At 47.6% G+C, this 18,315-nt stretch overlaps 1 protein-coding gene across 1 annotated transcript in view; it reads right to left on the bottom strand.

Annotated features, from left to right (window-relative positions):
- SLC26A9 (solute carrier family 26 member 9) overlaps positions 1-18,315 on the bottom strand; it is a 66,741-nt gene that overhangs the window by 12,520 nt on the left and 35,906 nt on the right. The window contains exons 5-15 of the mRNA XM_030221673.1: positions 16,815-16,990; positions 16,061-16,225; positions 14,114-14,266; positions 12,979-13,061; positions 10,636-10,783; positions 8,916-9,029; positions 6,385-6,462; positions 4,976-5,071; positions 3,658-3,764; positions 3,084-3,153; positions 2,209-2,301 (exon numbers count right to left, since the gene is read on the bottom strand). Of these exons, the coding sequence (XP_030077533.1) occupies positions 2,209-2,301; positions 3,084-3,153; positions 3,658-3,764; positions 4,976-5,071; positions 6,385-6,462; positions 8,916-9,029; positions 10,636-10,783; positions 12,979-13,061; positions 14,114-14,266; positions 16,061-16,225; positions 16,815-16,990 (1,283 nt within the window). The remainder of the gene's footprint in view (positions 1-2,208; positions 2,302-3,083; positions 3,154-3,657; positions 3,765-4,975; positions 5,072-6,384; positions 6,463-8,915; positions 9,030-10,635; positions 10,784-12,978; positions 13,062-14,113; positions 14,267-16,060; positions 16,226-16,814; positions 16,991-18,315) is intronic.

The raw sequence follows: 18,315 nt of genomic DNA on the forward strand, positions 1-18,315 counted from the left end.
GGGCCTTGGCCTACATTTTATTTAAAAATTCATATATCCTGCACTATCTCCAAATCTAAATAGCTACCAAAAAACAGACATAATTAAAACATAAACCCGAACATGAAATCAGTACAAAATTCACCATTGTGCTGTTAAGTAAAGTCCATCATAGGCTAGGACAAATGAAAGTACCTTCTTTCAAGTGCTGCACATTTCTTCATATGCTGTGAGTTTGTCTTATTGGACAGACTGGATGGACCATGCAGGTCTTTATGTGACATCATCTACTATATTTCTATGTCAAAGGCTGCTTTCAGCTGTTTTCGAAATGACTAGTAAAAAAGGCCCGTTTCTCAAAAAATTGAAACGGGTGCTAGCAAGGCTATCTTGTAATGATGATTATGTTTTTAAGGCTCTTGTCAAAGCAATTTCTCCTCTCTCCCCTGCCCTCCCCTCCATGTCTAGCGATTCTTCCCTCCCCTCCCATCCCTTCCGTATCCTGCAATTCTGACCTCCCCTCCATATGCAGCGATTCTCCTCTGCACTGCTCTCCCCTCGGTGTCCCGCAATTCTGGCCTCCCCTCCATGTCCAGCGATTCTCACCTACACTGCCCTCAACTTGGTGACCCGCGATTCTAGCCTCCCCTCCATGACCAGCAATTGTCGTCTACCTTGCCCTTCCATCCATGCCCATCGATTCTCCTCTGCCCTTGCCTCCCCTCCATGTCCAGCGATTCTCCTCTGCCCTGCCATCCCTTCTGTGTCCCGCGATTCTCCCACCTCCCATCCCCTCCATGTCCAGCGATTCTCCTCTGCCCTGCCCTTACATAAGTACATAAGTACATAAGTAGTGCCATACTGGGAAAGACCAAAGGTCCATCTAGCCCAGCATCCTGTCACCGACAGTGGCCAATCCAGGTCAAGGGCACCTGGCACGCTCCCCAAACGTAAAAACATTCCAGACAAGTTATACCTAAAAATGCGGAATTTTTCCAAGTCCATTTAATAGCGGTCTATGGACTTGTCCTTTAGGAATCTATCTAACCCCTTTTTAAACTCCGTCAAGCTAACCGCCCGTACCACGTTCTCCGGCAACGAATTCCAGAGTCTAATTACACGTTGGGTGAAGAAAAATTTTCTCCGATTCGTTTTAAATTTACCACACTGTAGCTTCAACTCATGCCCTCTAGTCCTAGTATTTTTGGATACCGTGAACAGTCGCTTCACATCCACCCGATCCATTCCACTCATTATTTTATACACTTCTATCATATCTCCCCTCAGCCGTCTCTTCTCCAAGCTGAAAAGCCCTAGCCTTCTCAGCCTCTCTTCATAGGAAAGTCGTCCCATCCCCACTATCATTTTCGTCGCCCTTCGCTGTACCTTTTCCAATTCTACTATATCTTTTTTGAGATACGGAGACCAGTACTGAACACAATACTCCAGGTGCGGTCGCACCATGGAGCGATACAACGGCATTATAACATCCGCACACCTGGACTCCATACCCTTCCTAATAACACCCAACATTCTATTCGCTTTCCTAGCCGCAGCAGCACACTGAGCAGAAGGTTTCAGCGTATCATCGACGACGACACCCAGATCCCTTTCTTGATCCGTAACTCCTAACGCGGAACCTTGCAAGACGTAGCTATAATTCGGGTTCCTCTTACCCACATGCATCACTTTGCACTTGTCAACATTGAACTTCATCTGCCACTTGCACGCCCATTCTCCCAGTCTGTGTCCCGCGATTCTCTCCTCTCCTCCCATCCCATCCATGCCAATTCTCCTCTGCCCTGCCCTCCCCTTGATGTCCCTCGATTCTGTCCTCCCCTCCATGTCCAGCGTTCCATTGCCTTCACTTGTCTTGCTTGCGTTCGTAACATCCTGACATCAGCTCGCCACCAGCGTTCCCTTCCCTCTCACTGTTCTGCCCTCTGACATCATTTTGTCTTTACGTGAGGGTGGGACAGTGAGAGGGAATGGAATGCTGGAGGCGAGCTGACGTCACCAAGATGTTACGAACCCAGCCAGCCATGGAATGTTGACGGTACAAATTATTATATTAGATGATATTTAGCACTGTATAGTAAAGCTTTCCACAGAATTGGATCTATATAACCATAAAAAGAGATTCTCAATATACATCCAGTCTAACGTGTCTAAAAAAAGGAGGAATGCAAAACTCAAATTGGTTTATATATGAACACATCGATGCATTACCTTCTGAATAACCTTCTGGCAGAATATCTCCGAGTTGGCGAAGTAGAGTGGGGAGCAGTAAGTGACAATCTTTACACCTTCAATTTCTTGGGTCTGAAAGAGACAACAGGGATAGGAAGATGTTATCCTGAAACAACTCAAGAAGGGGTCACTAGCAGATATGAGTAGATCCCATTGTCCGAGGACACTCCTGTGCTCTTCCCCAGAGCTCCTTAAACAGTGTGGATGTACAAACCCACCAGTGAGCCTGTTCTATAGCAGCTTCATACGAGAGAGACAGAGACAGAGACAGACAGTATCATCAGAACCCTGTAAGAGGCAGTCCTGATCTGAAGGGAACCTAGGGAGAACCAGTAAACACCAAACTGTCCAAAGTTCTTTGCTGACATAATCCAGAAAGGGCCCCATCTATCATATCTCATATCCGTTTCTCTATACCAAGTTCTTGCTGGGGATTATTTTCAGTCAGTACTGGATAGATGCTCTTATTCTTAACATTTATTTGGGGGTTTAGCTCTGCTGTCATCAGAGTGAAGCATCAGAACAGGGGTGGGCAACCTCGGTCCTCAAGGGCCGCAACCCAGTAGGGTTTTCAGGATTTCCCTGATGAATATGCATAGAATGGAGGCAGTGCGTGCAAACAGATCTCATCATATTCATTGAGGAAATCCTGAAAACCTGACTGGGTTGAAGGTTGCCGACCTCTGCATTAGAAGGACCTGAACACATTGGGATAAGAGCCAAGAAAAACAAAGGCTGACTCCACAGGTCCCTGAAGACAGAGGATCATTAACCATTGCACAGGGGTGAAGGAGAAAAGTGAGATTTCAGCTGGAGGAACCTGAAAGGAGCATCTGCATGCATCTGGCACGTACCTTGCTGTAGACTTTGGGATTTTTGTAAATATCTGTAGAAGCAATCTGTGCAAGAGAAGATCCATTCCGGCTAAGGAACAGAAAAGGGAAAAAGAGATTGATCAGTATGAGAGTTAATACACTGTACTTTCTGAACACTCAGGAGAGCCTTGCTGACATGGCTAGATGTTAAATCTCTCTCTAGGACACACTTTGTTACAGCTGATATCTCCTGCCTTCAGGTGAAGGAAAAGTCATTTCATGTAATTCCATCACTGGAAGGGCCATGGAACGTCTTTTTGGTTGGAGGGGAATCTCGAGCCCCACCCCTAAGCTCTCTAGTTCCTGAGGCTCTGATGGGCAAAATATCGGTGGGGCTGTGGCCCCTGTGGACCACTTCATTCTGCTGCCTACAGTTGCTGTAGTCTTGTGCCCTTCCTATATGGATCACATTCAAGGGATCAGCACCAGACAGCTCCCCTGAGAGCCTCTCACAAGGACATGACAATATCTAGCATCATTCTGCAAACCATCTCCAGCACTGTTAGGTGGTCACTGAATTGCCAGGTGGCCAGTAGATGTAGAGATCACTTACAATTGGGTATGGAAGACCACCACCAGGATGGAGAATCCTACGCCAACAGCCAGCCCGTAGGGCAGTCCCAGAATGAAGGTAGACAAGAAACTCACCAACCAGACACACTGCAGGGAAGGATAAGACAGGAAATTGTCAGTGAAGGCCAAGGCCTCAGCCAGGTCCAGTATCTGCTTGGACACTTTCATGACAGTCCAGACAGAAAAGGGCAGTACCGCTGGAATCTCAGGAGCGGAGCAAAGTAATTCGGAAGGGGATGGTCCCCCCAGAGAAGGATTCTTTTAACGAGGGAGCTGGTACTGCTCTTGGCACCCTTCTTTTTTAAACACGGGGACTAATATTTCAGAATGATTGGAGAATACAAATTACCCCTGCCTGGACACATGGAAGGAGCCTGCTCAATATTGGGGGTGTTCAGCAACCACTGCACCCACAGAACTGCATCCTGTCTGATTTAGCAAGACCAGGAAGATGGCACCCACTCTTCTATTAACTGATTAACTGGTTTACAAGGGCAGGTAAATAATGGAAGCTTTGAGATTCTGATACACTCCTTAACTGTATACCAAGGCAATGGGCAAAGAGAGTTTCATGCAGTGGCATAGCTACATGGGGTCACGGGGGCCTGGGCCCCTCGACCCTCTCGACCCCCCCTCCCGCCGCCAACCCGCCGTCGTCTTCCTTTGCTGGCGGGGGACGCCGAAGTCTGGCTTCACCCCTGGTCTCATGTCATTTAATTACACTCAGACACTACCAAGAAGCACAGTAACGAGCAGGATGTCGCTCCCTTTCTTCATCAGCCTTTGTGCCCCAGCATGGGAGAACTTATTCCAATAAATGTATATATTTAAGTTCCAGGCCCTGCAGCGAGCAGTTGTGGGATGTTTGGGCTCTGTGCAGGAAGGAAGGAACTTTACACTGCTTGGGAAAAAAAATGCAGGAATCCAGTGGAACAAACTCTCCGAGCCCATACGCCAGGCCCCCTCCCTGCCCATCTTCAAATCATTGCTCAAAGCCCACCTCTTCAATGTCGCCTTCGACACCTAACCTCTACACCTCTACCCAGGAAATCTAGACTGCCCCAACTTGACATTTCGTTCTTTAGATTGTAAGCTTCTTTGAGCAGGGACCGTCCTTCCTTGTTTATTTTGTACAGCGCTGCGTAACCCTAGTAGCGCTCTAGAAATGTTAAGTAGTAGTAGTAGTAAGTGCTTCCCAGTAACAAGTCCAAATCGGCTATGACCACAGACAATGACCAGGGCCACCTCTGCAGGGAATCGGATTAGAGGGCTGGAATGCCTCACGCTTGGCAACTCACGCAGTCCAACTTGCTTTTCCTCCACAGATAGAAGGGGTCGGAGAGCTGCTTCAGTGAATTTTTCAGGTTCACAGCAATCAGGGCCCCCAGGACTGACTATAGCAGATACAAAAACAAAAGAATTGCTCGAAGTTAGAGATTTGGTACAGCACATGGTCATTGCACATGGAGCTGTGTTGCTGTGGATATGGTACAGTGTGTGGCTGTTGTACATGGAGCTGTGGATATGGTACAGTGTGTGGCTGTTGTACATGGAGCTGTGGATATGGTATGGTACATTTCATGGTATCTGTACATGGATTTGGTACAATACACAGAAATGTGTTGCTACGGTCTGCTTGATTCTAATGAAAGGGACAGAACTCCCCTGACCTGGCTGCTTTCAAAGAAAGAAGTCAGCTAAAGTGATAAAGGGGAAAGGGAAATGGGACTTGAGATACCGCCTTTCTGAGGTTTTTGCAACTACATTCAAAGCGGTTTACATATATTCAGGTACTTATTTTGTACCAGGGGCAATGGAGGGTTAAGTGACTTGCCCAGAGTCACAAGGAGCTGCAGTGGGAATCGAACTCAGTTCCCCAGGATCAAAGTCTACTGCACTAACCACTAGGCTACTCCTCCACTGTATAAAGATACAGTTATACAGATATACCTGTGAGATTAGCAGTATATGTATCTATTAGTAGCTTCCATAGTAAATAAACAGATATAGATATACCAGGGGAAATGCTGAACACATCCCAAACTTCACCAGCTCTTTTCACTGGGCAGATGAGTGCATAACATACTGATTTTATCAGTAAACAGAGCCTACTGTAACGGTGCAGAAAGCCCCAGTGCTTACCTCCGATTCCTCATTCATTCACCCAGAAGAGCTGGTGCAAGAGTGCTGGGCAGGCTAGACAAACCTTCAGCCTTATACCCCCCACCCCCTCCTCAATTAACTCTCAGGCCCTAAAACTTGCAGCCCCAGCAAGACTTTGATAATTAAACTCAACCATCATGATCATCACAGAAACATCCTATAAAAACCAAACAAGTTACAGTATGAGCTTGTGCCTGGCAGGACTTAATTGTTTTGCTTTGATTGCAACTGTTCTTTACTGCCCCACAGAAGCTGCTGCCCTAGGCAACAGCCTAGTCACGCCTAATGGTTGGGCTGGCCCTACCCTTCAAACTTAGGAAAGACATGTTTTACTTTGAGTAGGGGGACAAATTTCAAAACTCCCCGCCATGCTGCACTTTCTCTGGCCCAAATGTGTAGTTTTACCTGGATTCAGGGGGAGCAGATTCCTGTTCATCTGTGCAGGTAGAACATTGATATCGGTAAGTGGCTTTTGAAAATTGTTCTTTAAAATAAGGTACCAAATGAAAATTCCATTTCTCTCCAGCAGTGTTTCGCGTCTTACCTTTGGCAGGGGGCTGAGGTAGGTCCCTAGTGCCAGCATCGTGACCATCACCACCATCATCACAAAGAAACTGGCGATCTGAAAAGGCAGCACTTTTTAATTAACGTTCTTTGGGGCTGTAACACAGAACAGTAGAAGGACTGATGCTACCTAGATACTGTGTGAGGAGGACACTGGCTCCCTAGACAACAGCGCTTCTATGGGTGGGCCTGGGTGGGCATAGGCCCACCCAATCTTGGCTCAGGCCCACCCAGCTGCAGTGCCACATTGCTCTCTTCCCCTCTCTCCTCTGCAGCGTCCCGGTATCTGCACTCCGGTCTCTGAACCCCTTCCCTCCCTGATGTCGGTACAGGTTTCCTTGGCGCCTGCAGCGATTTATTCTTGCTTGCACCGGCCCCACAGGCTTCCATGATCTACTGCGTTCCGTCAGACAGGAAACAGGCAATGAATGACATCAGCAAGGGCGGGATATGGCAGATGGAAGTCTGCGGGACTGGTGCAAGCAGCGACAATGAATTGCTGCAGGCACTGAGGACGCCTGTACTGACATCAGGGAGGGAAGGAGTTCAGAGACAGGAGCACAGATGCCAGGACACCGCAGAGAAGAGGGAGAAGATGTGGGGTAGGTGAAAATAAATGTTCTTTAAAAATATCTCCGGGAAGATATTTGTGCTGTGTAGTGGGGTAGGGGGAGGGGCACATACGTGCGGAAGGGCTCACCTAATTTACCTCTGGGCCCATCCAAAATACCGAGTCTGGTTACACCTCTGTTGTAGAGAGGTGGAATAGATTGACAGAAATTGAAGAATTTAGCCTCACTGAATAAGATTTGAAAGGTCCTAAAATGCTATTTGATTTCAGGAGATATTAAGGATTAAGATATTGTTGTAACCTGTATTTTTTTAATTGGGTTTCTACTGATTGTACACCATCCTGATTGGTACATAAAGCTTTATTAATAAATAAATAACAGCTTGACGAGCAGGCCGTAGAGGCCTGAATACCAAGAATCGAAGTGATGACAGCTGACGGGGTGTTCAGCAGCATAAGATGTCACCATGGGGAAAATGAGGTCTGATCCCCAACCTTGTACGACGCTATCATCATGGGTGTGGCTCAGCCCTAGCCAATCAGAAGGCAGCCTATGCTATAGCTGGTCTTTAACCAGGTAGGGGATGTGGAGGATTTCTTTAGCATGGTTAATACATGTAGTTTTGTTTTAAATCATGTTGAACAGGTGATAAGTCACCTGCCTGTTTGGTGCTGTTCTGAGAGCCTTCGTTATGGGGTTTGATGGTAGTTGGACGGGTTGAGCTTCCCAGCTACGGTGTGCCAAACATATTTGTATTATTCGAGGTATGACTGACAGCTCTTGAAGACGCCAACCGAGTGAAACACAAACTCTGTGTCAGACACCAATTGAGCGAAACACAAACTCTGTGTCGGGCTGGACAATTTTTTGGAGGAAAAGAATGTTTTGACTCTAGACCAGTTGAAAATTGAGGAGTTTGGGAAGAGTTCTGTGGTTAACAAACTGGGACTATGTGATGGGTAGAACCAGATGTGGGTTCACCTGGTGGACCTGGTGACTCATTGAGAAGAAATACTTTCATCACGGACTGACTCCTAAACCCTGGCTGAGGTTTTTAATCTGTTATATATGTGGGTAATGAATGAATGAATGAATGTGGATGTTTTAGATGGTCATGATAGTTTTGCTGTGCTTTTGTATAGAAAAGGGATTTTGGTAAGAAAAGTAAAAAAGATTTGTCTGGAAATAAATAAATACTTAAATGTATATGATAATTCAATGGTATGGTTTGTGAAAGTACTTTCCTGTAATTTATATGAGTACAAAACAGCAAAGACACAACAATGAAGGGGACTAAAAAAGTCCATTACGACATTGGTGCCCATAAAGGCATTTTTATTGAACTCTTCACAAAGACCCGACACGACTCGTGTTTCGGCCAAAAAGGCCTGCTTCAGGGGTCTAAATGATCAGTTGTGTTTTGATAACTTGCCAAAGACTCATAAGTAAAGCCCAACAAAGAAGCGTCTACAGAGCAGTGTGGTTTCTTCCTTTCAGATGCTGCTTTGTTGGCGGAGCAGTTGCATCACTGTAGACGTTGCTTTGTTGGGCTTTGCTTATGAGTCTTTGGCAAGGTATCATTACTGCACAACCGATCATTTAGACCCCTGAATCAGGCCTTTTTGGCTGAAACACGAGTCATGTCGGGTGTTTGTGAAGAGTTCAATAAAAGGACTTATTTGAGACCTTTTCAGTCTCTTCTGCTGTTGTGCGTTGGCTGAGATAGCATAAAATAGCAATACATTTCATCACCATTACCTTGCAGGTTCTACGTGGATTACATCAGTAAGAGAGTGGACATTATCAGGACGATTCATCAAATAATATTTAGTCTAATTAGCCAAGGCTGATAAAGGACGGGGGACAGGACTCTGGGTCTTCCGGTTATACCTACCTGTCCCTACCCCTCACCCGCTGCTGTGCATCAGTCACCGCTCACCTGAGATTTCCCCCCAGCTCCATCCACGGCCAGAGTGACAGACAAAGCACAACAGATGACATGAATGGAGAAGAAGGAGCCAAAGAAATTGCTGCAGCCCAGGGCCAACATTTCCTGCAAGAGACAGCAGAGGAGCTTCAGTGAGACAGAGCCACAGACACAACCCTGAGCTGATCCGGTGGCGGAGAATATTCCTGCCAGAACTACAGTGCGAAACGTGTATCCGTGTCCATGAATGGGCTGCTAATACCGTGATCTCTCCTAAGCAATCGCTGCCAATGAAACAAAACCCAGAGGTCGATACTGAAAGTGATTTAACCAGTCAGAAATGGCTCCTCTTGGCTGCTTAAATCACTTGTTTGCTGATAACCACCAGTGCCACTTAATCGGTTAGTGCCCCTGAAAATGCCCAATTAGCACCCAACACGAAACTGGTTATTCTGGGGGCGAACTCAACACTTATTGGCCAAGGTAACCACATAAAAGTCAGGGCTGCCGAGAGGGGGGGAAGCAAAATTCCCCGGGCCTCCAAGGGGGACCCGGCGCTGGGGCTCTCTCTCTCTCTCCTGCTCCTGATGGGACCTGAGTGATCACGTGCCGACAGGAGCAGGAGAGAGAAAACTCCAGCGGCACGGCCGAGACTCCCTTGGAGACTGGGGTGGACCTGGTGGAGCAAGTGCAGGTCTTCCTCCAGCGCTGCTCTTCTGCTTTTCCTCTCAGGCATGCGTGCTCGGTTTCAACATGCCCTAAGAGAAAAAGCAGCCGCAGCGGCAGGCAATCGGCAGAAGAGCAGCGCTGGAGGACGATGTTTTCTGCTGGCGGGGCCTTGAGATCCCCACCAGTCAACAAGGTATTTCAATTGCGGCAGCGATCTGGGAGGGGGCGGCAGCCCTGCCCCGGGCCCGGCAGCGGCCCATTCCCCAGGCCTGGCAGCACCGGCCCATTCCCCAGGCCTGGCGGCGGCGGCCCTGCCCTGGTTCAGTCTCTCGGCGGCCCTGGTAAAAGTCCGTTCTACCTTTATGCGGTTCGCCGTACCTGGTTAAGTGGTGAACATCACACTTAACTGATTATGTTTTCGCTGGCTCAGTATATACAGAAATTCAGTGCCGGAGCACAGACATGGCCAACATTGAATTTCCAGGAATAACACTGGTGATTTCGGGCCCCCAGGTGCCACGCTCGCTGAGTGCCCACAGAAGCACCTGGTGGTTTCTCTCTTTTCGTTATTAACATGCATGGAAAGACAGGGCCAAGCTGTTGAAGCTCAGTGTTAGGGCCAGTGGCGTAGCCACAGGTGGGCTTGGATGGGCCGGGGCCCACCCACTTAGGGCTCAGGCCCACCCAACAGTAGCACACGTTTAGTGGTAGCTGGTGGGATCCCAAGCTCAGCCAGCTGAAGACTTTCTCTCTGATGGTAATGAAAATGCTAGTCTCCATGATAATGGCACCTGCGCATGCTCAGTTTTCAGCGCATGCCTGCTACAGACTGCAAAGGTGAAAAGAAGTGCTTTCCCACCAGCTGAGATATTTTTTGGGTGGTGGTTGGGGGGGGGGGGGGAGAATTGGTGCCCACTCAGTTCTTCCCTAGGCCCACCCAAAATCTGTTGTCTGGCTACGCCCCTGGTTAGGGCAGGTGCTGGGTTTGTGGCCCTTTTACTCTGCGTGTGGGAAACCTATTCAACATCTTTTTCATGTCCGTAAGCCCCCTAGGTTTGTTTACCTGGTTGGCATCCACATTGTAGCCGTGTTTGGCCCCCAGAGTTCTGCCCATGGCGAGGTTGATCACGTAGCCAACTATAGCCAGGGAAAAGGCGGTGCCCACCATGTACGACCACTTGCTTACCTCCGGAACAACGGGAGCAGGAAAACTGTAACCGAGAGACAGACGTGAGGATGATGAGCAAAGACGGGCCCTGTGCTACGATCAGAAAACCACAAACCCAGGGACTGAAAGCTCAGCTTCCCCCGCTGAGGTGACTATGTTTCTATTACATGTTTCTATTACATGTACTTTGCACTGTCCCTAATGGGCTGACAGTCTAAATTAGTTGGAGGCGTATTTTCAAAACTCTTAAAACTTACAAAGTTCCATAGAGGGGCATAATCGAACGGCGCCAGCAATCTCCATGGGCGGCCGGCTCCACAAGTGGGCGGAGCCAACTGTATTTTCGAAAAAGATGGCCGGCCATCTTTTCTTTTGCTAATACGGTTGGGGCCGCTTAAATCTCAACATTTAGGCCAAATGTTGAGATCGCAGGGTTTAGAGATGGCCGGCTTTGGTTTTCGGTCATAATGGAAACCGGGCCCGGACATCTCAAATCTGGCGAAATGCAGGGTATTTGGTCGAGGGAGGAGCCAGCATTTGTAGTGCACTGGTCCCCCTCACATGCCAGGACACCAACCGGGCACCCTAGGGGGCACTGCAGTGGACTTCAAAAATTGGTCCCAGGTGCACAGCTCCCTCACCTTGGGTGCTGAGCCCCCCAAATCCCCCCCAAAACCCAATACCCACAACTCTACACCACTACCATAGCCTTAAGGGGTGAAGGGGGGGCACCTACATGTGGGTACAGTGGGTTTTGGGGGGGGGGTTTGGAGGGCTCCCATTTACCACCACAAGTGTAACAGGTGGGGGGGGGGGATGGGCCTGGGTCCGCCTGCCTGAAGTGTACTGCACCCACAAAAAACTGCTCCAGGGACCTGCATACTGCTGTCATGGAGCTGGGTATGACATTTGAGGCTGGCATAGAGGCTGGCAAAAAAATGTTTAAATATTTTTTGGGGGGATGGGAGGGGGTTGGTGACCACTGGGTGAGTAAGGGGAGGTGATCCCCGATTCTCTCTGCTGGTCATCTGGTCAATTGGGGCACTTTTTGAGGGTTGGTTGTAAAAATAAATGGACCAAGTGAAGCCGGTGAAATGCTCGTCAGACCTGGCCATCTTTTTTCCATTGTAGGGCGAAGCCGGCCATGTCGTAACTACGCCTCCCTCCTGCCTTTTGTACCCTGCTGGCAGGCCTCTGTGAAGTTTGTCCGGCTCCGCGACGGAAAGCATTTGGCGCCGGCCAAAATCGGCTTTTGATTATACCGATTTGGCCGGATTCAGGAGATCGCCAGCCATCTCCCGATTTGTGTCGGAAGATGGCCGGCGATCTCTTTCGAAAATACGCTGGATCAGGGGCGTAGCCAGACACCCAATTTTGGGTTGGCCTGGGCCCAAGATGGGTGGGCAGAAGAACCTTGCCCCGTCCCACAGGTGATTTGGTCTCTCCTTCTCTCGCCTGCAGTGCCATATGGTCTCTCAAACATCCCCCCTCTCCCGTACACCTTTTAAATATCAGATTTTCACCAGCAGCGAGCAGCAACTAATACACACTGCTCATGTTGGCCCCACACCCTTCCCTCTGATGCAACTTCCTGTTTCCGCCTAGGCTGAAATACATCAGAGGGAAGGCTGTGAGGCCGCTGCAAGCAGTATGTATGTCACTGCTCACTGCAGGCGAAGATCTGCTACTTACAAGGTATGCAGGAGGGACACTTGTTGGGAGTTTTCGGCTGGTGGGGCTTGGGGATCCCTGCCAGCCACATCATAGGTATGCAGCTACTGGGTGGGCCTGAACCCAAAGTGAGCCCACCCTTGGCTACGCCACTGCGCTGGATAGTAACCTATGGAACTTTGCAAGTCTAAGTGCTTTGAAAATCAGCCCCATAGTGTACCTGGGGCTAAGGAGGGTTAAGTGACTTACCCACCATCACACAGAGCTGCAGAGGAAATTGAACCTGGCTCCCTGGGATCTCAACCTACTGCTGATCTGTCAGGCAGCAGCGGGAATCAAAACCAGTTCCTCAGCTTAGGCCACTCCTCCACTCCACCACTAGGTGGCTCCTCTCCTCCACTCCAGGTAATTTAGGACAGTGAAAGCAGCCAGCTTTGAATATCTAAGTGCAATTTAGCTGGAGATGGCCAGGGTTTAAAGAAACACAGAACTCTGCAGGCTGAATACTGCCCCCCCACCCCACTGCCTTTAACAAAGCATCATCCCCTTACCTCAGGGACTACTTACCCCAGAGGGATATGCCCTACAACATCCATATGGTACTTTTCAGGCATGTTCAGACCCCCGGAAATAGCTGTAGCAACAATGACCTGAAAGCAGAAAACCCCCGCTTGTATCAGTTTAAGAAGTAGGATTAACAACCTTAGCTGTGACACGTTTGTCTGACCTTTAACAGTGATGAGCATCCTGACTTCTCACAGGTGATGGACACTAAAGTGGGGCTCAGTTTCAAAGCACTTAGGCTTACAAAGCTCCATAGGCCACAATATAATTTTGTAAGTCTAAGTGCTTGAAAAATACGTCTCATTTGTGACTCACTACAGGTGGTAGATGTGGAGGGGCATTTTTGATATGACGTCTAAGTCCGATTTTGGACATTTTGCACAGGCAGCTCCTTGTGACTCTGGGCAAGTCACTTAACCCTCCATTACCCCATGTAAGCCGCATTGAGCCTGCCATGAGTGGGAAAGCGCAGGGTACAAATGTAACAAAAAATAAAATAAAATCTGAATAGGAAAGGAGGTCATTTTCAAAAAAGAAAAATGTCTTTTTTTTTTTTCAAACAAGGTGTTGTGCTTTGGACGTTTTGATTTTTAGTCCATTAAAAAAAAAACCCTGAATAAGTGCAAAATGTAGAGATTCATGCCATTGGGATGTAGGAGGAGCCAGCATTTTTAGTAGACTGGTCACCCAGACTTCCCAGGAGAGCAACAGGGCACCCCAGAGGGCACTTCATGAAAATGCTCCCAGGTACACATCTCACCTTTACTCCCTTATCTTTTCCCTAAACCCTCCAAAACCCACTACTCCCACTGTACATCACCACAATAGCCCTTATCAGTGAAGGGGGCACTTATATGTGGGTACAGTAGGGTTTTGGTGACCTTGGGAGGGGTCAGAGTGTCCCCCACTCCATGATGCACTGCACTGACCACTACACTACTCCAGGGACCTGCATGCTGTTCTAATAGACCTGACTGTAACATCTGAGGCCCCACCTAGCTAAGCCCCTGCTGCCCTGTAGGAGTGATGGGTACTGGAACTGGTTAGGAGCAGTGGGGCCTCCTGCCCTGACTAAGTCTATCAAGTCTAAGTCTATTGAAGCGAAAATCAAGGTATAACTATTCAGGTACTTGCTCACTATGATAATCTCCATGGGGATGGGGAAGCGAATCTTGTGCATGTATCTTGCATTCAATTCCTTCACCACGATCAGCAGTACGCAGGAGACCAGGGCGTACACCAGAGAGGCTATGTTGGTCTTGGGAAGATTTTTACAGATATCGATAAATGTCTGAAAACAAAAAGAAAGAAGGAAGAAAGCAGCTATCAGCGAGGGTCTATATGCCAGTCAAGTCCATTGCATATGACAGTACGTTCAATAGCTAAAGATCAGAGCCGAGCCTGCCAGGCCTGAAAGGGATTCAGGGGAAGGTTCTGTAGTTTTGTGAAAATGGATCATTTTATAGACTTGTTTCACATGCACAAAAGGCCCCTTTATAAATTTAGATAAGGCCTAAAAGTCCGCACGGAGCAAGCCGTCATGTACTTGTAGAGAAAGCCTGCTTCGTTTAATCGGTACTTGATAAACCGCCTTTTCTAAGGAGGTCAAAGTGGTTCACAATTACAATAACAATAATAAGGATATAGCAAGGAAAAGAACTCCATTTTAGGACAGGAAAGACACATTCAGCAAGTGATTCAATCTTACAATTAAAGTGTTTGAGTTGAAATGATAAGTAGCAAAGCTGCATTTGCTCTATATTACAGGGGAACAGCAAAGAGCTCAATCCGGAGGACAACTGAAAGCCAGTTGAAATGGATGGACCATGCTGGTCTTTTTCTGCCGTCATCTACTATGCATGTTACTATGAAAGTAATAGGTCTTTAATATTTGGGCTGTGTCTCCGTGGGTTCTGGAAAGGTACAAATGGAGTGAGGCGTATCCACCCATAGTCAGAGCCCAATATATCACGGGAACTTCTAGATCTACTGCACGACCTCAATCTGATTTAAACTTGACTCAATTTCTGGAAAGTTCCTTGGACGTAATAACGGAACGGACAACCCTTCTTGTGACTTTTGCTTTAGAGCCAGACAAAAATAATATTTTTCGGACTTATTTTCGACACATGAACGCAGACTTTTTGGGAGCAAAAATAAAACTTTTTCCTGACTTAGCAAGGGAAACACCGAAAAGGAGGACAGAATTCTTAGCTTTAAAACCTAGAATTCTTAATTTAGGTGGTATGTTCATGTTGAAATTCCCTTGCAGGTGTTTAGTAACGTTAAATTCAAATAATTATGTGTTGACCCGAATAAGCTGCTGGAATGTGTAAAATCTAAAGAAGGTGTTAGGGATACTTTGGTCCAGTGACGTACCAAGGGGGGGGGGCGGTCCGCCCCGGGTGCACGCTGTTCCGGGGCAGAGGGAGCTGCAGCGAACGAGCAAAGTTAGTAAACTCGCAGCAAGCGCGCTGCAGCACCCCCCCCCCCAGCGGCGTACACCTGGGAGGGGGGGTCTTTCGCCGGGGGGGGTCCACGCTGCATCGGGGGGGGGGCACTGCACCTGGGGGGCGGGGCACCGCCCCGGGTGTCCGCCCCCCCCTAGGAACGCCACTGCTTTGGTCACATCTAGTAATTGAATTCGCTGTATATCGGTTGCGAATCTCAGGCTCCCACTGCTCTGTTGATATTTATTTTTCCTTTGTATTTTTATTTATTTCCTAGTACTTGGATCCAAATATGTGGACAAAGTGATGATAATTGTTTTTCTTAGTAAATAATTTTTCCTGTTATTCATGGTTGGGAATTACCTAAATATTTATGCTAATTATATAAATGTAAAATAAAAATATATTGATAAAAAAAGATCTGGCCGGCTTCCTAAAGGAAAAGTCCATAGACCATTATTAAAAGGAACTTTTTTGGGATCTTGCCAGGTATTTTGTGACCTGGATTGGCCACTGTTGGCTTGATGAGCCTTGGGTTTGTCCCAGTGTGGCAGTACTTATGTATAAAAGTACACACAGAAGCCTAAGGATGTGGCTTCGCTGTCTGTGCTTATGACTGTGTGATGGTCACTTACATAGATGATAGCCAGTGGTCCGCTGTAGGGTGGGATGGCCAGGCCGAAGATGTATTTCAGCACTGATATGAGAATCTGCAGCCCTGCAGCGGTCATGAAGCCCCGGATAAAAGATTCCGAAAGGTAAATGGCTACAAATCCGAACTGCACAAATCCCAGGATTATCTAAAGGAGGAGGAAAGAGAGAGACAGAGAGAAGGGGAGATTAGTACTGGTAAGAAGACATAAGGCACATTACATGAGGCAGCAGATCTGTCCTCAGGATGATCCCTATCCCAGATCCGCAGTGCGCAGTGTAAAGAGAACTGGATTCCTGTCTGCTCAAGAAACCTGCATTACATACAATGGAGGACTGCAGTCACCTGCTCTCTGAAATCCTGAGCTAGATACTTCTATCTAGTTCAGGAAAGACTCCCTCTCCCCCTTAATTAGGGCTCCTCACTAAACACCCTGAACAGACAGCAGCAGAGGCCTGCAAGGGGGTTAACTGTCTCTTACCTTATGATGGAAGAGACAGTAGACGAGGTGTGCAAGGGGGATAACTGTCTCTTACCTTATGATGGAAGAGACAGCAGCAGAGGCGTGCAAGGGGGATAACCGTCTCTTACCTGTACGATGGGCAAGGGGGATAACTGTCTCTTACCTGTACGATGGAAGAGACAGCAGCAGAGGTGTGCAAGGGAGATAACTGTCTCTTACCTTATGATGGAAGAGACAGCAGCAGAGGCGTGCAAGGGGGATAACTGTCTCTTACCTGAATGATGGCCGTGAGACAGGCCAGGGTTGCCGAGATCTTCATCCTGGCTGAGTTCATGGCATCGATATTGGTGTTTGTGGCGTTGGTTGTTTCATTAAAAGTCTGAAATTTGGATTCTGGTTCCAGCTCCATGCAGATATTACCCACAATAATGCTGATAACCGCGAACGTGCCTTGGAAAAGAAAATCACAGGCACTATGACTGCTTTGCTTTGACAAGAGTCAGACATGAAAGAGAAGTTGGCCTAACTGGTCCCTGCCTTGGACGGCTGATTCAAAAATCACTACACTTCTATTTAAGCTCCCCTGCACAATATGTTATCCTCAAACCAGTCCTCTGAGTTACTCTGATATTACAAAGCCCAATATTCAAAGAAGTTCTGCTGTTAAAATTGGCCTCTGAAAATTTACTAGTCCGGAGTGCATAAATTTTTACTCAAAATTTCACTAAGGGGTCGATAATGAAAGTGACTTAACCATACTGGAGAGGCTCCTAGCCATTCATCTTGTTGGGCAGACTGGATGGACCGTGCGGGTCTTTCTCTGCCGTCATCTACTATGTTACTATGCAATCACTTGCCTTGGGCTAACCAGGCACATTCAGTGGCAATTAACCAGACAATGAATAAGCCTGGTTAGCACCTAAGCCGAAAACAGCTATTTTGTGGGAGGTCTGGGGGCACCATATGACCCAGTTTTGGATTTGGCGGGTTATCAAGAACCTAATAAACATAAACATTTATATGGTTAAGGGCCAATATTCAGAACTTAACCACATAAAATCCAGTCTTAGCTTTATGCTGTTAAGTGCTGAATATTGCACATAAGTTTTTACCAGCCACAAATGCTGGATGTTCAGTGATGGTGTCTGGACAAGGCCTGGCACGGGATATCTTGGCCAAAAAACCCACTGACCACCATCGCCTGAATATCTACTCAATACTGCTAAATTTAGGAGCATAACAAGTAGATGGAAACAGGGGCGGATTTCAGGCAGGGAGAAACAGAAGCTTTACACTGATTTTCAGCAGTAGACTCACAGATGAAGTTCCTAAATCTAGACAAATGAACGGTATATCTAACTTGATAAGCATAACTTTTAAGCTCCTTAATTAAGATAAATTTCAGCTGAAAACTCGCCCCCCCCCCCCCCCCGATATTCAGCCCACGGCAGTTTTAAAGCTGTACACTGCCATGGGTTGAATGTAACCCATTGGTTCCCAAACCTGGTCCTGGAGGCACTCCAGCTAGTCACACTTTTCAATGAATATTCATGAGAGAGATTTGCATGCGGTGGAGTCACTCCAGTCAGTCACGCTTTACAAATCTTTCTCCTGAATATTCCTGAAAATCCGATTGGCTGGGATGCCTCTAGGACCGTATCTGCTCACCGACAGTGGAGGTTAAGCAGGCAGAAGCCTCTTCTGCCCGCTTAACCCCATTGAATATGATCCCCTTAGGCTCCTAAGATTGGCTGCAAATTGGGCAAAAATTTAGA

The sequence above is a fragment of the Microcaecilia unicolor genome, chromosome 12 (genome assembly GCF_901765095.1).
Source record: "Microcaecilia unicolor chromosome 12, aMicUni1.1, whole genome shotgun sequence".
NCBI lineage: Eukaryota > Metazoa > Chordata > Amphibia > Gymnophiona > Siphonopidae > Microcaecilia > Microcaecilia unicolor.